Source organism: Taudactylus pleione, unplaced genomic scaffold (genome assembly GCF_031769625.1).
Source record: "Taudactylus pleione unplaced genomic scaffold, aTauple2 ptg000611l, whole genome shotgun sequence".
Classification (NCBI taxonomy): Eukaryota; Metazoa; Chordata; class Amphibia; order Anura; family Myobatrachidae; genus Taudactylus; species Taudactylus pleione.
In genome coordinates, this window is record NW_028285013.1 from 3,002,382 (window position 1) to 3,020,596 (window position 18,215).

General features: G+C 51.3%; 1 protein-coding gene across 1 annotated transcript in view; it reads right to left on the reverse strand.

The window, feature by feature from the left end:
* Positions 1-281: 281 nt before the first annotated feature.
* The window catches only part of KDM3A (lysine demethylase 3A), a 45,850-nt gene continuing 27,916 nt past the window's right edge, over positions 282-18,215 (reverse strand). Inside the window, exons 20-27 of the mRNA XM_088454273.1 lie at positions 17,783-17,954; positions 5,088-5,178; positions 4,331-4,461; positions 3,923-4,042; positions 3,692-3,831; positions 2,526-2,702; positions 2,177-2,311; positions 282-1,144 (exon numbers count right to left, since the gene is read on the reverse strand). Of these exons, the coding sequence (XP_088310399.1) occupies positions 1,064-1,144; positions 2,177-2,311; positions 2,526-2,702; positions 3,692-3,831; positions 3,923-4,042; positions 4,331-4,461; positions 5,088-5,178; positions 17,783-17,954 (1,047 nt within the window). The 3' untranslated portion in view covers positions 282-1,063. The remainder of the gene's footprint in view (positions 1,145-2,176; positions 2,312-2,525; positions 2,703-3,691; positions 3,832-3,922; positions 4,043-4,330; positions 4,462-5,087; positions 5,179-17,782; positions 17,955-18,215) is intronic.

The window sequence follows — 18,215 nt, forward strand, 5'->3', positions numbered from 1 at the left end:
ACTTTCGCGGATCTCTGTTTTTTGCTAATTGAACACGGCCCTTTGTCTATGAAATCAGAGAAGTATCCATCCCCCCAACCTGTTGCAAAGGGGTGAAAACATGGTGGATTGGTCTGTACCCAACTAATACACCAGAATGTTTCATTTAAATTATTTTTAAATAGTGGCTTAGAATTGTGCTCTTAAAGTTTCCGCTAACAAACAGAGCAATGACACGCAACAGAAAAATAATGCATTTACATAATAAAAATAAATAAATTAAAAAAGGAATAATTCACAAATACGAACACAAATTACAGTTTATTATTTTTTTTTCCAAGTACTTAAGTACTAATAAAAAAAATACAAGTGAACTCAAAGACCAGTTATCTAACTGGGGCTTTTGTCTCCCCCCTCCCCTCCCTTATGGTCAAAGTAACAAACCAAAACAAATTTTAATTAAATTAAAGTCATACAAGTCAACAAAAAAAAAATTTTTTTAAATCAATGCATTTAATTACAGAATTCCAGGCACATCAGTGCTAGTTCTAAATCATTGTAAAATTATAAGATCCTGCTTATTTACATTTTACTTTCAGCATACATTCCAGTAATGCTTCATGGCTACAAGAGCTTTTATTTATTTTATAAAATAATAAAAAAAAACAAAAAGAAAAAAAACAACACATCCTTTTTTGTTACCTCCTTATGAGCTCAAAATATTAAGAAAAAATTTTGAAGGATATTTAAATCAGATTTACAGGATGTTTTTGGAGTGTTCCAAGAACAAGAGGTATTCTTTTGTACAGTCTAAAAAAAGTGTTTTGGTTTTTCAAACAAACGGTATATTTTCTAGTATGGCACCTCTGTAACGAGAGGAGTTTGTAGTAGGACAACGCAGCTCCAGGGAACTGAAACGCCATCGGGGTCTTCGCCATCTGCTAACCATCCCGGGGATTGTAAACATCTCCTAAAAGCGCATATTGGGTACGTGCTGTACGAGGTAATGTTCATCGAACTAGTGATGGATGCGGATAAGCTGCCAGAAGAAGTCCACCCAATGTATGGTGCCCAAGCTTCAGCGTTAAACCTTCCCAAGGCTGGCTTCATTTGCTTTCAGTATTGCAATTGCATCTTTAACAGCGTGATAGATGACGTTCTTCACCTGGAGGGTGACAATGGGCACAGTTAGATTACACAATAACAACATTAAAGCATATTGTAGTTATTGTCTGCTCACGGTGTGAGTGGAGCTAATATTCGCAAATGTAAAAGTGCAACAGAATAGGCCAGGTTTTATGGATATCCATGCTTGAGCCCAGATGGTTAAATCAAATTGACTGAGGTACTAATTAAAGGGGGGGGGGGGGGGGGGGTTCCGCAAGAATCGCAATTGCAAAGCTGCACGCAGGCAACTTTGCAATTACGTCCATGCTATTATGGCAAATGCAAGAGGTGTAGGACAGCCCTGCTGCATTTCAGATCCCAGCACTGCGATCATCAGTGGCCGATGTTCGCGATGATGGACGGCGCTGTGCCGCTGAGAAAGCCTGAGCTTACTCAGGCTGGCCGGCTTACGAAATCAGGACAGAGTCGGTTGACACAGTCCCTGGGCTAGCCACTCTCGGAAGACGGGGTGTACACATCTCCGTTTCCGGGGGCAGCAGCCACCCTCGCAGCGATCCTTAAATGTCTACAGAGGCATCGAAGGATCTGCATGCAACTACGCAGAACCCATTCTGTACACTTGTAGAATGGGTCCTGTGCACACACACATTCACAACAAATCGGGAACCTGCGATCAGCAGTGCACTACTGAATCAAGCCCTTAAGTCAGCTGTGCTCAAGCATGGATATCCTCAACACCTGGACTGTAATAGTGGAGATTGGGAACCTCTGCTAATGTCCTTACATACAAGCTTATTATCATAGCTATGGCAAGCCGCAGAGAGGCGGATTTCTGTACACCTGATATATCCATCTATACAGCAGATCTACAGTCATAACGGAAAGGAGAATAAATCTGTCTGGATTTTTAAAACACCAGCAGCAGTAATATTATACGCCTAGTAAAAAGCCCCACTACCACAAAAGAAGCCCAAGACAAAGGCCCTTGCCTGAATTCCCAGACACTGATCAGCCAAACACACAAGCAGCGGCCATAGGTGTAACACATTCCCCTGTAGGCAGTAGGTACCTGCAGCTTGTCCTCGTGGTTAGTGTGTGTATGGGAGAGATAGCGGAATTCCTGAGTAAGCCAGAAACAGTGCTTCACATGCTCCGGGGAAACAAAGTCCTCGGCCACCTTTATGCAGCTGTAAAGGTTGTGGACCTAATTTAAAAGAAAGAAAAAAAAAAAAAAAAAAAGTCATCAAAGTATCAAGTATGCAGCCGATATTTGGAACAAGAATGTGTACGTGCATAGCAAAACTTCAGAGAGAGAAACAATCAGCCCCCTCCCCTCCAACACAACAAGGGCACATTCCGTTTGCAAGTGTCATTGGAGAGAAAGCTTTATTAACGCTGGCGGTGCCATGGTCTTATACCTGGTGGGGGGCTCCGGCTGGGATGAAGACAGCATCTCCCAAAAACTGTACGATGGCCCAGCCCTGAACTCCGTGCTCCTGGAGCAGCCGCTTCCTCAACGTGTTGTCCAGATACCAACTCTGATCGTGGATGGGATCGTGGTCAGGAGGGTTCTCGTGGCCTTGTTCCTCCGCTATCTGTAGCAACACAGGACAGGAACTTACAGCTGACGCATCATAAGCGGTCTCAGGAATATCTGAAGGGGACTCCCGTTATCTCTTGGTAAATAACTCATTTCTCTGGCACTTCTGCTGGGGGCAGTGTTAAGCATTTGTGCCTTTACAGAATTCATCAAGTACTTAGTATTTGGACCAATATAAACTTCTAGAATTTTCCACCCGTCACTTGCTGGGTTACTATTTACCATCCCCCTCCCTCTCTGTGTTCCCAATTCCATAACCTCTCCTCACCCCTCTCTGTCTCTCATATCTGTGTGCGTGTCCCTCCCTCATACGTCTCTCTACAATCTTTCGCTCTTCTGTTCCCTACCAGACTCTCATTGTCTCTTCACCCCCATCTCGCTTTCATCTTTGTCCCTCCTGTTCCCTATCCGTGTTCCTCACGTCCCCTCCTTCCCCAGATCTCACTCCCTCATGCCCTTCCCCCCCCCCCCCCCCACGTGTGTCTCGCATCTCTGCAGCTATTGCACGGTCCCCTCAATGCATGTGAGCAGGAAGACCGGACCTCATTCCATCCCGTCGTTAGCAGACACCAGGAGCTCTGGTGGAACCGGGTGCCTCCACCTCAGCTCCATCGCACAAGTGCTAGTTGGACATTAAGCTCCATATATTGAGGTGAAATTTGTATAACTTTACTTCACAGCTCAGTCTTATATCAAACATTAATCAGGGGGGGGGGGGGGGGAGCTCAATTCTTTATGGTGGCAGCTTTGAATAAGATGATGATGAGCCAGGAGGAAGCATGCTGCCTCCATAGTATCGGTCTGAGGGGTCTACAAACGGGCCTGGTTACAATTTATCTATGGATGCAGGACAAACGTTCCTTTCTCACAACACCGATCAGCCACAATGTAACAGAGGGAACGTAAAATCGGCCGTACGCCCTCTCCACACCTGGTCGCCCATCACCACACAGCTGTGCGTTACTGCTCGGCATTGTAAGTTACCTTTTTCAAGAACTGTCGGATTTTCTCCGTGTCCTTTGCCGCGAAGATGTGCCACAAGGCGCCAGGCTTCTCCTTGAATTCCACAAATCGCTTTATGGTCAGCTCATCTGCGTCGCCATCTTGTACAGTCTTCAGCACCTCTGTTTGCAGATGAAAGAGTGGTTGTCGTCATTGGTGGGACAATATAAAAGGTAGTGCGAAAATATAAGAGACAGGGGGAATAGAGCATACCTATCTCCTGATCCCCCTCATCCTGTGGTATGCCCACATAGACCATTACATTGGCGGCATCAGACACATCCAAATGGAGATTTGTTGTCCCATATTTCCGATCCTCTGGAGTAATTAACCCTGTTGAAAATGGACAAATATTTCAAACATTATTACCATCAAATGCTTCTCCCTTGTAGCTATAGAACGCATTCATGGGGTACCGATCATGTAACTACAGTCCCGCTCTCACATGCAAAAACGGCACTACGATCTCGTATCCAATTTATCATCCTTAGAGCGCCATTATTTACATGCCATGATCGCCCCATGGCAATCTAAGCAAAGAGAGACGCCACTAGACGAGCTGAATCTTTAGCTGCTGCTCTGATACAGAATTAAAACATACAAAAGCCTAATCCTACTTACCATAAGCATTATACATTTTGGGTCCCAGATCAGGGCGGACGAAGTAAGAAGGAAGCCGAGAAGCCAGGTTTAACTTGCCCTCCCTCCTGGTGTATTCAGGCAGCGGGATATTGTTCATTAGGTCATCAAATCTGTCAGGAAGCCAACAAAACCATCACTAACTAATGCTGGGTACACGCGGGACGATCTGTTCAGCGAACGATCTCCCTTGAAATTCCTGGTGTGCTGGATGAACGATATTCTTCATCCACACACCTACAATTTTAACCAACGATGAACGACCAACGATCATTTTTCCATATAGAAATTTAACTATATGGCCTGCATGCATGCCCGATGGATGAGAGTTATCGTTCAGCGGGAGTGCGCATCGTTGGTCGTTCATTGCATACAGATGGAACGTTATATCATTGAACGATATCATTACCGTTCAAATCGTAATGATATATCGTTCCGTGTGCAAAGACAGAATACAGAAGAGAATAAGGGAGTGCAGATGTTGCCAAAGCAACCAATCAGATTCTACTTAACATTGAACTAGCACCTTCTAAAAGATAATAGCTAGAATCTGATTGGTTGCTATGGGAAACATCACGTCTAAAAACGATCACTTTAGTAAATATACTGTATAGCCCAAATACTTATAAATGTATGCTATTGTAAATAAATCCTTCTGCAAATAAAAAGGTGGACTAGCCTTTAAACCATGCAATTGAAAAATGAAAGTATACCGCAGGAAAAATAAAATAAACCCTACCGTGACAGCATCATATCTCTGAAGTCCTCCCCAGGAGGCCAATCCTTCAGTTTCAGCACCATTGCCTCCCCAGCATCAGTTTTAAGGCGTCCTGAAACAAGAAAAGAAAAACCCTGACTGTAGTAGCAGCACTACAACACTAGTTATAAGCGGCAGCCACTAGATAAAGCAAGCTCTATGTTAAGGTGGGTACACACTGGGCGATTAAAGTGGACGACTGAACGATAACGATATCGTTCAGTCGTCCACTTTATCGTCCATTTTTATCACAAAAACGATGAACGATAACGACGATGCGCGTTCCCGCGGGTCGTTCAGTTAACATGCAGGCCAACCTGATGATGTCGTCAGGTTGCTGCATGTTGGGGAATGGGGGAAGAGAGCCCGGCGCTGAACGATAATCGTTAAATGATATCGTTCAGCAGGTGTGCTCATTGTCATGAATGACATTGGGCACACCCTGCCGGGGACACACTAGACGATATCGCTCATGGAGCATATAGTCTAGTGTGTACGCACCTTAAATCTAGGACCACTTACTCAACAGCCAAAAAACATTAGCAACACTGTTTCTACTTCAGGGTCCATAGGGGGTCCACAGGGTTGACCTTGGGGATATAGCTGGATCAGGATCCATGGGCACCACACAGTTAAGCTTTTAGCTCCCAGGATGCACTTGGGTCCTCATCTATATCCCGCCCCCGAGCCACAGGCACCTCAGTGTAAGCTGGTGCCCGGCTGGAGTCGGTCACCGCGCAGGGGGGCTGCAGGAGCAGCCCCCAGAAGCTTTTTATTTATTTTAGTTTCTCTTTTTACTACAGACGGCAACGAAGGGCTGTCTGTACAGACGCCCACGCTGCCGCTCTGATCCCCGACTGGCGCCGCGACGCCAGTACTGATCTGGGGATCGCGGCGGGAGGACAAAGTCCGTACTAGCCGGACTCTGTCTACCTCCCAGGACTGCTGCCGGAGTCGCCGGGGATTCAGGTAAGCCGCGCGTCGCTGGCTAGCGGCGGCGCGCGGAATACCTTAAATGCAGTCCTTTAGCCTCCGGTCCTGGGGACAGACCGGAGGCTGCTGGCAGTGGCGGCGGGCCCCCCCATAACCCGTGGGACCACTAGACCACCAGGGATAACCGGCAAGCGGGAAGCCAGCATCCCTGGGGTTAATGGCCAGCCAGGGGAGGAAGCCTTCCCTGTTCAGCGGCTCCTCCCCTCAGCTCAGCGCGCTTTTCAGCCTGCATGTCTAGCGTCCCTGAGCTGCAGTTCACTCGGCCACTCCTCCTCTGAGGTCTCTGGCGGCCATTTTTTTCTACATGTGGCAGCGCAGATCCCTCAGGGAGCACGCGGACCGGTCCCCCTGTGTACCTCTCCCCTGTTAGGACGGCGTACACAGCACTATAGCCCTCCCAGACACTGAATCTGGGCGGTTGAGTGTAGTGTAAAGGTGCAGTGAGTATTTCTACTTCAGGGTCCATAGGGGTCCACAGGGTGACCTTGGGGTATAGCTGGATCCTGGATCCTCGGGCACCACGGAGTTAAAGCTTTTAGCTGCTCCCAGGATGCACTTGGGTCCAACCTCCCCTATACCCCGCCCCCGAGCCACAGGCACCTCAGTTTTAGATGGTGCCCGGCCGGAGTCGGGTCACCCTGCGGGGGGGGCTGCAGGAGCAGCCCCCTAAAGCTTTTTATTTAACTAGGTTAAATTTATTTTTACACTAGTTTTATTCTCCAGAGCGGCAGCGCTGGGCTGTCTGTACAGACGCCCAGGCTGCCGCTCCTTCTCCCTGCTGGCGCCGCGACGCCAGCACTGAACTGGGGATCGCGGCGGGGGAAGCCAGAGTCTGTACTAGCCGGACTCTGGTTTCCCCCGGGACTGCTGCCGGAAGACGCCGGGGAGATCAGGTAAGCCGCGCACCGCTGATTAGCGGCGGTGCGCGGGTTCCTTTTAAATGCAGTCCCATGCCCCCGGTCTAGGGGACAGACCGGGGGCGCTAGCGGTGGCGGCGGGCCCCCCCTCCAGCGGAGGCATACCCCGCCAGACCACTAGACCACCAGGGTTAATATCGCGGCAAGCGGGATGCCGGCAACCCGGGGGTTAATATGCTAGCCAGGGGAGGAAGCCTTCCCTGTCTAGCGGCTCCTCCCCTCAGCTCAGCGCGCCTTTCAGCTCGGAGTCTGGCGTCGCTGAGCTGCAGATACACGGCCACTCCTCCTCTGAGGTCTCCAGCGGCCATTTTCTCTGTGGCAGCGTGGATACTCTCAGGGAGCACGCGGACCGGTCCCCTTGTGTACCTCTCCCCCGACGAGGACAGTGTACACAGCGCTATAGCCCTCCCAGACACTGAATCTGGGAGGTTGATTGTAGTGGAAAGGTGCAGTGAGTATATCTTCCTGCATGGTATGTGACTTTTGCTAGTGCTGCCTGTCTGTGTCTTTTTTCTACTTACTGTCAGCCTGTACCTATCCCTTTCCTTCTCCTACAAGCCCTACAGGTGTGCGGGGGAAGGGTATTTCTACTGACCTCACCTATATAGATCACGTATTTGTGAGGTCCGTCACATACAGTTGTGTGCTACACGGTGCCATATTGTGGGCTGTTGTTCAGCACACTGGTGAGTGCGCACGTTTTCTTCCTAAGTCATGTCTGAGGAGGAGATTGAGCACTCCGGGGCTCCGGTATTGTTCTCCTGCAGGCGCTGTTCTGCAGGAGTGGATAGGGAGGATTTGTCACAGGACGGCCTGTGCGGACGGTGCCAGGCGGTCCCTGGTACGTCTAAACCTCCCATTTCGCAGGAACCACCATGGGCGATGTTTTCCCAGGTGCTGGTGTCCATCGCGGACCGTCTGTCGGTCCCGACTGCCGCCCCTACTAGGGCGTTGCCCCAGCCTGCCATCCCCCATTCCCCGGGTGTCCCACAATTATTGCAGACTCCCCCGGGGTCTCAGCCTGTTGGTCCCTATGCGGGGTTGCCAATGTATATTCAGTCCACCCCTGTGGCACAGCCGGCTGTGGTGCCGTTTCAGGCTCCTGTGACAGCTCCTCCACCCTGGGTGGATGCGCTTTCCCACACTGTCCAAGATTTGGCGGCAGCATCTTCGGCTTTTCAGTCGATGTTGCGCAGTGACGTGCCCTCCAGGGCATCTAAACGCACAGTTATGGCGCAGGCTGCGCATTTTTCGGACTCTGAGGGGTCCTCGGATGATGGTGAGGTACAGGATGACTCAGCCTCAGATGCCTCAGTCCAGGAGGTAGACACTAAGTCTTCCATCAATGTGCGGGCTCTGGTTAAGGCGGTGCGGGCTATTCTTCTGATTGAGGATGAGGCACCCGCTCCCAAGTCAAGGTATCCTAGTTTTAAAAAGGCTAAGGTTACTTCTACAGCGTTCCCCTTGTCTGATCAGTTGACTGATCACATGGCGGTGGCCTGGCAGACGCCCAGTAAGCGTTTCCTGCCACAGAAACGCTTGGCGTCCAATTATCCATTCCCGGAAGCGCATTGTAAGAAATGGGAAACTCCGCCTGCAGTCGATTCCCATGTAACACGCCAGGAGTGCTACTTTGCCATTGCTGTCTATATCCTCGCTGAAGGATCCTACGGACAGGAAGGTGGAGACTTGTCTAAAGTCTATTTATTCTCTCTCAGGGGCTGTAGCCCGGCCGTCCATGGCCATCTCCTGGGTGGGCCAACGCCTTGGAGGACACGTTTACGGATGAATCTCCGGACGTCCAGAGGGCGTTGTTAGGACAGATGAGAGATGCCGCCTCCTACATTGGAGAAGCATCTTTGGATGCTAGCCTGTTGACCTCTAGGGTTTCGTCGGCAGCAGTGTCTGCTCGTAGATCCTTGTGGTTGCGGTCTTGGAGAGCGGACGCGGATTCAAAGAAAGGCTTGGAGGCCTTACTTTTTAATGGGGAATTACTATTTGGTCCGGACCTGGACAAAATAGTAGATACCCTGGCAAAATCCAAGTCAGCCTTCCTCCCTTCAGCTACTACACCTGCTAAGGTCCGGAGCTCGGCGTTTCGTTCCTTTCGGGTTCAGGGCAAGGCAAAGGGTCAGTCCTTCCCGAGGCAGTCCGCACCCAAGACCGCCTCAAAGCCAAAGAAGCAAGCCTGGAGTGCTAGGCGCCCTTCTTCCAAGCCAGAAGATAAGCCTTCTGCGTGATGGGACGGGCCTCCCTCTGGGGGACCCCAGAGTGGGAGGCCGACTTCTTCAATTCGCCCAGTGCTGGCACAATACCACCACGGATGCCTGGGTGCGAGAAGTGGTCTCCCAGGGGTACTCCCTGTCTTTTCGGCACAGGCCGCCTTGCCAGTTTTTTTGCACAAGTCCTTCTCAGGACAAAACCAAGGCCTTGCAGGTTCAGGAAGCCATAGAGGCCTTGCTGACGGTGGGGGTCATTATACCCGTACCACAGTCTCAACGTGGGATGGGGTATTACTCTACGCTGTTTCTGGTGCAGAAACCCAATGGCTCTCATCGCCCCATCCTCAATTTGAAGTCCCTGAACAGGTTTCTCAGGGTTCCCAAATTCAGGATGGAAACTTTGCGTTCCATCATACTGGCGATGGAACCGGGGGATTATATGGTCTCCCTGGATATCCAGGACGCCTACCTCCATGTGCCTATAGCAACATCGCACCAACGGTTTCTGCGGTTTGCTATTCTCCACAACCACTACCAATTCAGGGCTCTACCCTTTGGTCTCTCCACGGCACCAAGGGTATTTACCAAGGTGATGGCGGTCATGGCGGCTCACCTTCGGAGCCAGGGGATACGGTTGCTACCGTATCTAGACGACCTCCTCTTGCTGGCAAGCTCCCCGGAGGTACTGCTCCAGCATCTCCACCTGACGGTCGCTTGTCTACAGGCGCACGGCTGGTTGATCAACTGGAAGAAATCCTCCCTCATCCCATCACAACGGATGGTTCATTTGGGGGCCCTGCTGGACTCTCGTCAGCAACGGATTTTTCTGACTCCAGAGAAGGTCTCCTCCTTACAGCTGCGGATTCACAGTTGTCTGAGCAGTGGCAGAGTGTCGGTGCACTCAGCGATGAGAGTTTTGGGGTCCATGGTGTCGGCATTCGACATGGTGGAGTTTGCCCAGTTCCATTCCAGGCCCCTGCAGGGGCTGATTCTTTCAGAATGGAACGGATTGCCACACAGGATCCGCTCTCAGATGCTGGTGTTGTCCTCGGAGGTGCGTCTGTCCCTAGCCTGGTGGCTGCAGACAGCGCATCTCCTGGAGGGGCGCCCCTTTTGGATCCCGGAATGGGTTCTGCTCACGACAGATGCCAGTCTCCGGGGTTGGGAGGCGGTGACAGGCTCCTTGTCACTTCAGGGTCGTTGGTCGGCGGAGGAAGCGATTCTTCCCATCAACATCCTGGAACTGCGGGCAGTATACAGAGCCCTGCAGTCGTCCGGCACCGCTCTTCACGGAAGGGCCGTTCAGGTGCAGTCAGACAACGCCACCACGGTGGCGTACATCAATCACCAGGGAGGGACTCGCAGTCGAGCTGCGATGTCGGAGGTGTCCCGCGTCCTGGCTTGGGCGGAGCGCTATCTTCCAGCTCTCTCGGCAGTTTTCATCCCAGGAGTCCTCAATTGGGAGGCAGACTTCCTCAGCCGTTACGATGTGCATCCCGGGGAATGGTCGCTTCATCCAGAGGTATTCCAACTACTCGTGGACAAGTGGGGGCTGCCAGAACTGGACCTGATGGCGTCCCGTTACAATCACAAGCTGCCTGTGTACGGGTCAAGGACAAGGGACGCAGGCGCAAGTCTGATAGACGCGCTGTCGGTGAAATGGCCGTTTCAACTGGCTTACTTGTTCCCTCCGATATCTCTGCTGCCTCGGGTCCTGCGCAAGTTCAAACAGGACGGAGGCACACTGATCCTGGTGGCCCCAGCGTGGCCCAGAAGGCCGTGGTACTCCGATCTGCGGAGCCTGTCCATCGACGCTCCGTACCTCCTACCTCAACGGCGGGACCTGTTGTCTCAGGGGCCCTGTCTTCACCCGGATCTGGGTCGACTATCTTTGACGGCGTGGCTCTTGAGACAGCCGTCCTGAGGTCTCGGGGCTTTTCTAGCTCCGTTATTACCACCATGCTGAGGGCGCGCAAGCCTGCTTCCGCGAGGATCTATCACAGAGTGTGGCACACTTACTTTCAGTGGTGCGAGGCCAGAAACTATGATCCCCAGGTGTTCCGAGTTTCGCGTATTCTGGCTTTCCTTCAGTCCGGTTTGGACTTAGGATTACGTCTTTCTTCACTGAAGGTACACGTGTCTGGTCTGTCGGTGTGGTTCCAGCGCAGGATCGCTGCTATGCCGGACGTACACACCTTTTTCCAGGGTGTTTTGAGAATCCAGCCTCCCTTTGTGCCACCTGTGGCCCCGTGGGATTTGGCGGTGGTTCTTAGGGCCTTACAGGGTCCTCCTTTTGAGCCCTTGGAGTCAGTGGAGCTCAAGTGGCTAACTTTTAAAACTGTTTTCCTCTTGGCAATTGCTTCTGCCAGGAGGGTTTCAGATTTGGGGGCGCTTTCTTGTCGTCCCCCTTTTCTGATTTTTCATCAGGACAGAGCGGTGCTTCGCACTCGTCCTGATTTCCTGCCTAAGGTGGTTTCCAGGTTCCACATTAATCAGGAAATTGTTGTACCAGCCTTTCAGTCACCTGATCTTTCGGCTGGGGAGACTTCCTTAGACGTTGTCCGGGCACTCCAGGTTTATGTGGACCGGACTAGTTCTGTGAGGAAGTCGGATTCTTTGTTTATCCTCTTTGGTTTTCACAAGAGGGGTTGGCCTGCCAACAAACAGACTCTAGCCCGTTGGCTTCGTTCTGTTATTATTGAGGCTTATATGCAGGAGGGTTTACCTGTTCCAGCCTCTGTTAAGGCTCATTCCACTCGGTCCGTGGGCCCTTCTTGGGCTGCTAGCCGTGGCGCCTCTGCTGTTCAGCTCTGTAAGGCGGCCACCTGGTCTTCCATTCAGACCTTTTTGAGGTTCTATGCGTTTGACACCTTTGCCTCTCAGGATGCATCCTTTGGGCGCCGGGTTCTCCTATCAGCACAGGAGCGTCCCCGCCCTTAGTTGGACTGCTTTGGGACATCCCCAAGGTCACCCTGTGGACCCCTATGGACCCTGAAGTAGAAAACAAGAGATATGGTAAGAACTTACCTTTGTTATCTCTGTTTCTACGAAGTCCATAGGGTCCACAGGGCACCCGCCCTGACGCACCTGGCTTCATATGGGCTCTGTGACTGGTCACCGGTTTTCCGTCTCCCATTTCTGTGAGTATGGTTCTTGTGTGTTCCAGTCTTCCTTCTCTCTGTTTCGTCTCCTCCTCCGGCCTGGGCTGCTTACCAACTGAGGTGCCTGTGGCTCGGGGGCGGGGTATAGGGGAGGTTGGACCCAAGTGCATCCTGGGAGCAGCTAAAAGCTTTAACTCCGTGGTGCCCGAGGATCCAGCTATACCCCAAGGTCACCCTGTGGACCCTATGGACTTCGTAGAAACAGAGATAACAAAGGTAAGTTCTTACCATATCTCTTGTTATCTTCCTGCATGGTATGTGACTTTTGCTAGTGCTGCTGTCTGTATTTTTCTCTTATTACTGTCAGCTTATATCTATCTCTTTCCTTCTTCCTTAGCCCTACAGGTGTGGAGGAGGGGCTTTTCTACTAACCTCACATATATAAATCAAGTATTTGTGAGGTCTGTCACATACAGTTGTGTGCTACACAGTGCCATATTCAGGACTGTTGTTCAACACACAGGGAAGTGCAGTTCTTTTTTCCTCTATTGCCATATATATTTTGTCTGTACATTATATTTGGTCATGTCTGAGGGTGAAGTTGAGCACTCCGGGACTCCAGTGTTGTTTTCCTGCAGGCGCTGCTCTGCGGGATCACATAGGGAAGAGGCATCTCTGGATGGCCTTTATGAGCGGTGTCAGTTGACTCCTGGTCAATCCAGACCCCCTACGACACAGGAGCCACCATGGGCTATGTTTTCACAGGTGCTGGTGTCTCTGGCGGACCGCCTTGCGGCTCCGTCTGCTGTCCCTACGAGGACTCTGTCCCAGCCTACCATTTCCCATTACCAGTGTACCCCGCAATTATTGCAGAGTTCCTCTGGGTCACAGACTGTGGACCCTTATTCAGGATTGCCTATCTATTTTCAGGCCACTCCTGCTACACAACAGTCTGTGGTGCCTTTCCAGACCAATGTGGCAGCTCCTCCACCATGGGTGGATGTGCTCTCCAGTTCAGTCCAGAGTCTGGCAGCTGCATCTTCGACTTTTCAGTCGATGCTGCACAATGACAGGTCTGCAGGGGCGTCTAAGCGTGCACATAAGTTGCATGCGGCGCAGATTTCGGACACTGAGGGGTCCTCAGATGAGGGTGATGTCCAGGACGACTCCGACTCGTACACCTCGGCTCAGGAGTTGGAATCTCGGTCGTCTATTAATGTACGAGCTCTGGTTAGGGCGGTGCGTGCCATTCTCCTAATAGAGGATGAGGCACCTGATCCTAAGTAGATATTCCCTAGTTTAAAAAAAAACAAAAACTAAAAGGTGACTTCGGCGGTATTCCCCCTATCTGATCAATTAACGGATCATATGGCGGTGGCTTGGCAGACACCCAGTAAGAGATTTGTGCCTCAAAAGAGGTTGGCTTCCAATTATCCATTCCCGGAGGCGCATTGTAGGAAGTGGGTAGCTCCACCGGCGGTGGATTCCCATGTCACACGCCTTATTAGGAGTGCTACGCTGCCAATACCGTCAGTTTCCTCGTTAAAGGATCCCACGGACAGAAAGGTTGAGGCTTGCCTTAAGTCTATTTATTCCCTCTCGGTAGCAATTGCTCGCCCGTCCATGGCCATTTCCTGGGTGGCTAAGGCCATTGAGGGTTGGGCCAATACCTTAGGGGACACTTTTCCTGAGGATACTCAGGAAGTCCAGAGGGCATTACTAGGACAGATGAGTGATGCGGCTTCTTATATTGGAGAAGCTTCCTTGGACGCTAGTCTGCTAACCTTTAGGGTGTCAGCTGCGGCTGTGCATGCCCGCCGCTCCTTATGGCTGAGGTCCTGGAGAGCAGACGCTGATTCAAACAAGGGCCTGGAGGCCTTACCTTTTAATGGGGAATTACTTTTTGGTCCAGACTTGGATAGGATCGTGGATAGACTGGCTAGGTCCAAGAAACAAGCTTAGAGTGCCAGGCGTCCCTCTTCCAAACAGGAAGATAAGCCTTCCGTCTGATGGGACGGGCCTCCGTCTGGGGGATCCCAGAGGGGAGGCCGACTTCTTCAATTCGCCCAGAGCTGGTTCAATACCACCACCGATGCCTGGGTGCGAGAAGTAGTCTCCCAGGGGTACGCCCTGTCTTTTCGGCGCAGACCGCCTCACCAGTTTTTCTGCACGAGTCCTTCTCAGGACATAGCCAAGGCTATGCTGATCAGGGAAGCTATAGACTCCTTGCTGACTGCAGGGGTCATTGTACCTGTTCCACAATCTCAGCATGGGATGGGGTACTATTCTGCTGTTTCTGGTACAGAAACCCAATGGCTCCCATCGACCAGTTCTAAATTTAAAGTCTCTGAACAGGTTTCTCAGGATTCCCAGGTTCAGAATGGAAACCTTGTGTTCCATAATTCTGGCTATGGAACCAGGGGATTACATGGTCTCCCTGGATATCCAGGGCGCTTACCTCCATGTGCCGATAGCAACGTCACATCAGAGGTGTCTGCGGTTCGCTCTGTTGCACCGTCACTACCAGTTCCGGGCTCTCCACAGCGCCGAGGGTGTTCACCAAGGTGATGGCAGTTATGGCTGCCCACCTTCGGAACCAGGGGGTACGGTTGTTAGCGTATCTGGACGACCTCCTATTGCTGGCAAGCTCTCCGGAGGTTCTGCTGCAACATCTCCAACTGACGGTGGCTTGTCTGCAGATGCACGGGTGGTTAATAAATTGGAGGAAGTCATCCCTGATCCCATCTCAGCAGATGGTCCATCTGGGGGCCCTCCTAGACTCTCATCAGCAGCGGATCTTTCTAACTCCAGAAAAGGTATCTTCCCTACAGTTGCGGATACGCAGTTGCCTGGATTGTGCCAGTCTTTCGGTACACTCGGCAATGAGAGTGCTGGGTTCCATGGTGTCGGCATTCGACATGGTGGAATTTGCCCAGTTTCACTCCAGGCCTCTGCAGAGGCTGATTCTAGCAAACTGGATTGGGTTGCCTCACCGGATCCGGTCACAGACGCTGGTGCTATCTCCGGATGTACGACAGTCCCTGAATTGGTGGCTTTAAACAGCTCACCTCCTCGAGGTTCGCCCCTTTTGGATCCCGGACTGGGTTCGGCTCACGACAGATGCCAGTCTTCGGGGTTGGGGGGCGGTGACAGGCTCCTTGTCACTTCAGGGTCGTTGGACAGCGGAGGAAGCGGCTCTCCCCATCAATGTTCTGGAACTAAGAGCCGTGTACAGGGCTCTGCAGTCGGCCGGCACCACTCTTCACGGAAGGGCAGTGCAAGTGCAGTCAGACAACGCCACCACGGTGGCGTACATCAATCACCAGGGAGGAACTCGCAGCCGGGCTGCGATGGCAGAAGTGTCTCACATCCTAACCTGGGCGGAGTGCCACTTTCCAGCGATCTCGGCAGTCTTCATTCCCGGAATCCTCAATTGGGAGGCAGACTTCCTCAGCCGTTACGACGTGCATCCAGGGGAATGGTCGCTTCATCCAGAGGTATTCCAACTACTCATGGACAAGTAGGGACTGCCGGAGATGGACTTGATGGCCTCTCGTCACAATCACAAGTTGCCCGTGTACAGGTCAAGGACAAGGGACGACGGCGCCAGTCTGGTGGACGCTCTGTAGGTCAGATGGACGTTTCAGCTGGCATATCTGTTTCCTCCGACATCCCTTCTGCCTTGGGTCCTGCGCAAGTTCTAGCAGGACGGAGGCACTCTGGTACTGGTGGCCCCAGCGTGGCCAAGACGTCCGTGGTACTCCAACCTACAGAGTCTGTCCATCGACGTTCCGTACCTTCCTCCTCAGCGGCAGGACTTGTTGTCTCAGGGGCCCTACCTTTACCCGGATCTGGGTCGTCTGTCTTTGACGGCGTGGCTCTTGAGACGGCCGTCTTAAGGTCCCGGGGCTTTTCTAGTTCCGTTATTTCTACCATGCTGAGGGCACGCAAGCCTGCTTCTGCAAGGATTTACCATAGAGTGTGGCACACGTACTTTCAGTGGTGCGAGTCCAGAAACTTATGATCCTCAGGTATTCAGAGTTTCAAGGATTCTGGCTTTTCTTCAGTCGGGTTTGGACTTAGGTTTACGCCTTTCCTCTCTGAAGGTGCACGTGTCTGCTTTATCGGTTTGGTACCAACGTAGAATTGCTATGTTACCGGACGTACAGACTTTTTTCCAGGGTGTTCTCAGGATTCAGCCACCCTTTGTGCCTCCGGTGGCACCGTGGGATTTGGCGGTGGTTCTTTGAGTTCTGCAAGGTCCTCCCTTTGAGCCTCTTGAGTCAGTTGACCTCAAATGGTTAACGCTTAAAACTGTTTCTCCTGGCTATTGCTTCAGCAAGGAGGGTTTCCGAGTTGGGGGCACTTTCATGTAGTCCCCCCTTCTTAATTATTTTCTCCAGGACAGAGCAGTGCTTCGCACTCGTCCTGAGTGTTTACCTAAGGTTGTCTCTAAGTTCCATATCAATCAGGAACTGGTGGTCCCAGCCTTTCCGTCCCCTGATCTTACAGCAGGGGAGACTTCGTTGGACATTGTCCGTGCTCTCAGAGTTTATGTTGATCGGACTGCTTCTGTTCGAAAGTCCGACTCCTTGTTTGTCCTCTTTGGTTTTCATAAGAGGGGTTGGCCTGCCAACAACCAGACTTTGGCCCGTTGGTTTTGTTCTGTTATTAGGAAGGCTTAGATACGAGAGCATTTACCTGTTCCAGCCTCTGTTAAGGCTCATTCCACTCGTTCTGTGGGCCCTTCTTGGGCTGCTAAACGTGGTGCCTCAGCTGTTCAGCTGTGTAAGGCAGCCACTTGGTCTTCAGTTCAAACGTTGCTAAGATTTTATGCGTTTGACACCTTTGCCTCTCAGGATGCATCCTTCGGGCGCAGGATTCTCCTTTCTGCACAGGAGCGTCCCCGCCCTTAGTTGAACTGCTTTGGGACATCCCCAAGGTCAACCCTGTGGACCCCCTATGGACCCTGAAGTAGAAAACAAGAGATATGGTAAGAACTTACCTTTGTTATCTCTGTTTCTACGAAGTCCATAGGGTCCACAGGGCGCCCGCCCTGACGCACCTGGCTTCTAATGGGCTGTGTTGCTGGTCACCGGTATTTCCGTCTCCTTTTTCTGTGAGTATGGTTTCTTGTGTGTTCCAGTCTTCCTTCTCTCTGTTCCATATTCTCCTCCGGCCTAGGCTGCTTACCAACTGAGGTGCCTGTGGCTCGGGGGCGGGATATAGAGGAGGACCCAAGTGCATCCTGGGAGCTAAAAGCTCAACTGTGTGGTGCCCATGGATCCTGATCCAGCTATATCCCCAAGGTCAACCCTGTGGACCCTATGGACTTCGTAGAAACAGATAACAAAGGTAAGTTCTTACCATATCTCGTTTTCAGCATTAATAACACAATTCCCATTGCTACTGGAATATAGAGAATGCACCAAAATCCTACATACTGGATATGTCTTCGAAGCCGTCCCAGAAATCCCCAACAGTGGCTCCCGTGATGATGTCATTAGTTCTGCAGTTCACCAGGTCAACCTCCTGGTCCCCGAACTCTCTCCTGAAAGATTCCGGCCTCCACAGCTCACTATTCAACTTATTGTGCACACCGGAAACCATGACGGGCTGGAGGGGAGGAGAAAATAACGTTAATAAAGTGTTTTATGCGTTGAGACAAATGGCTGTTCTGCGTCCAGTTCCATCTTCTGGCTTTCCACGTCCAGTAAATGTAGAACGGGTGTGATATAAGAGATAGACAGTAATTAGACAATCACCAGATGTTAGAAAGTCAATAGTTAGACACAGAAGTCAGACACACTAAAGTTAGACATGTAAAAAGTTCGACAGGTACAAAAGTTCGATATGAAAATGGTTGACAATTATAGT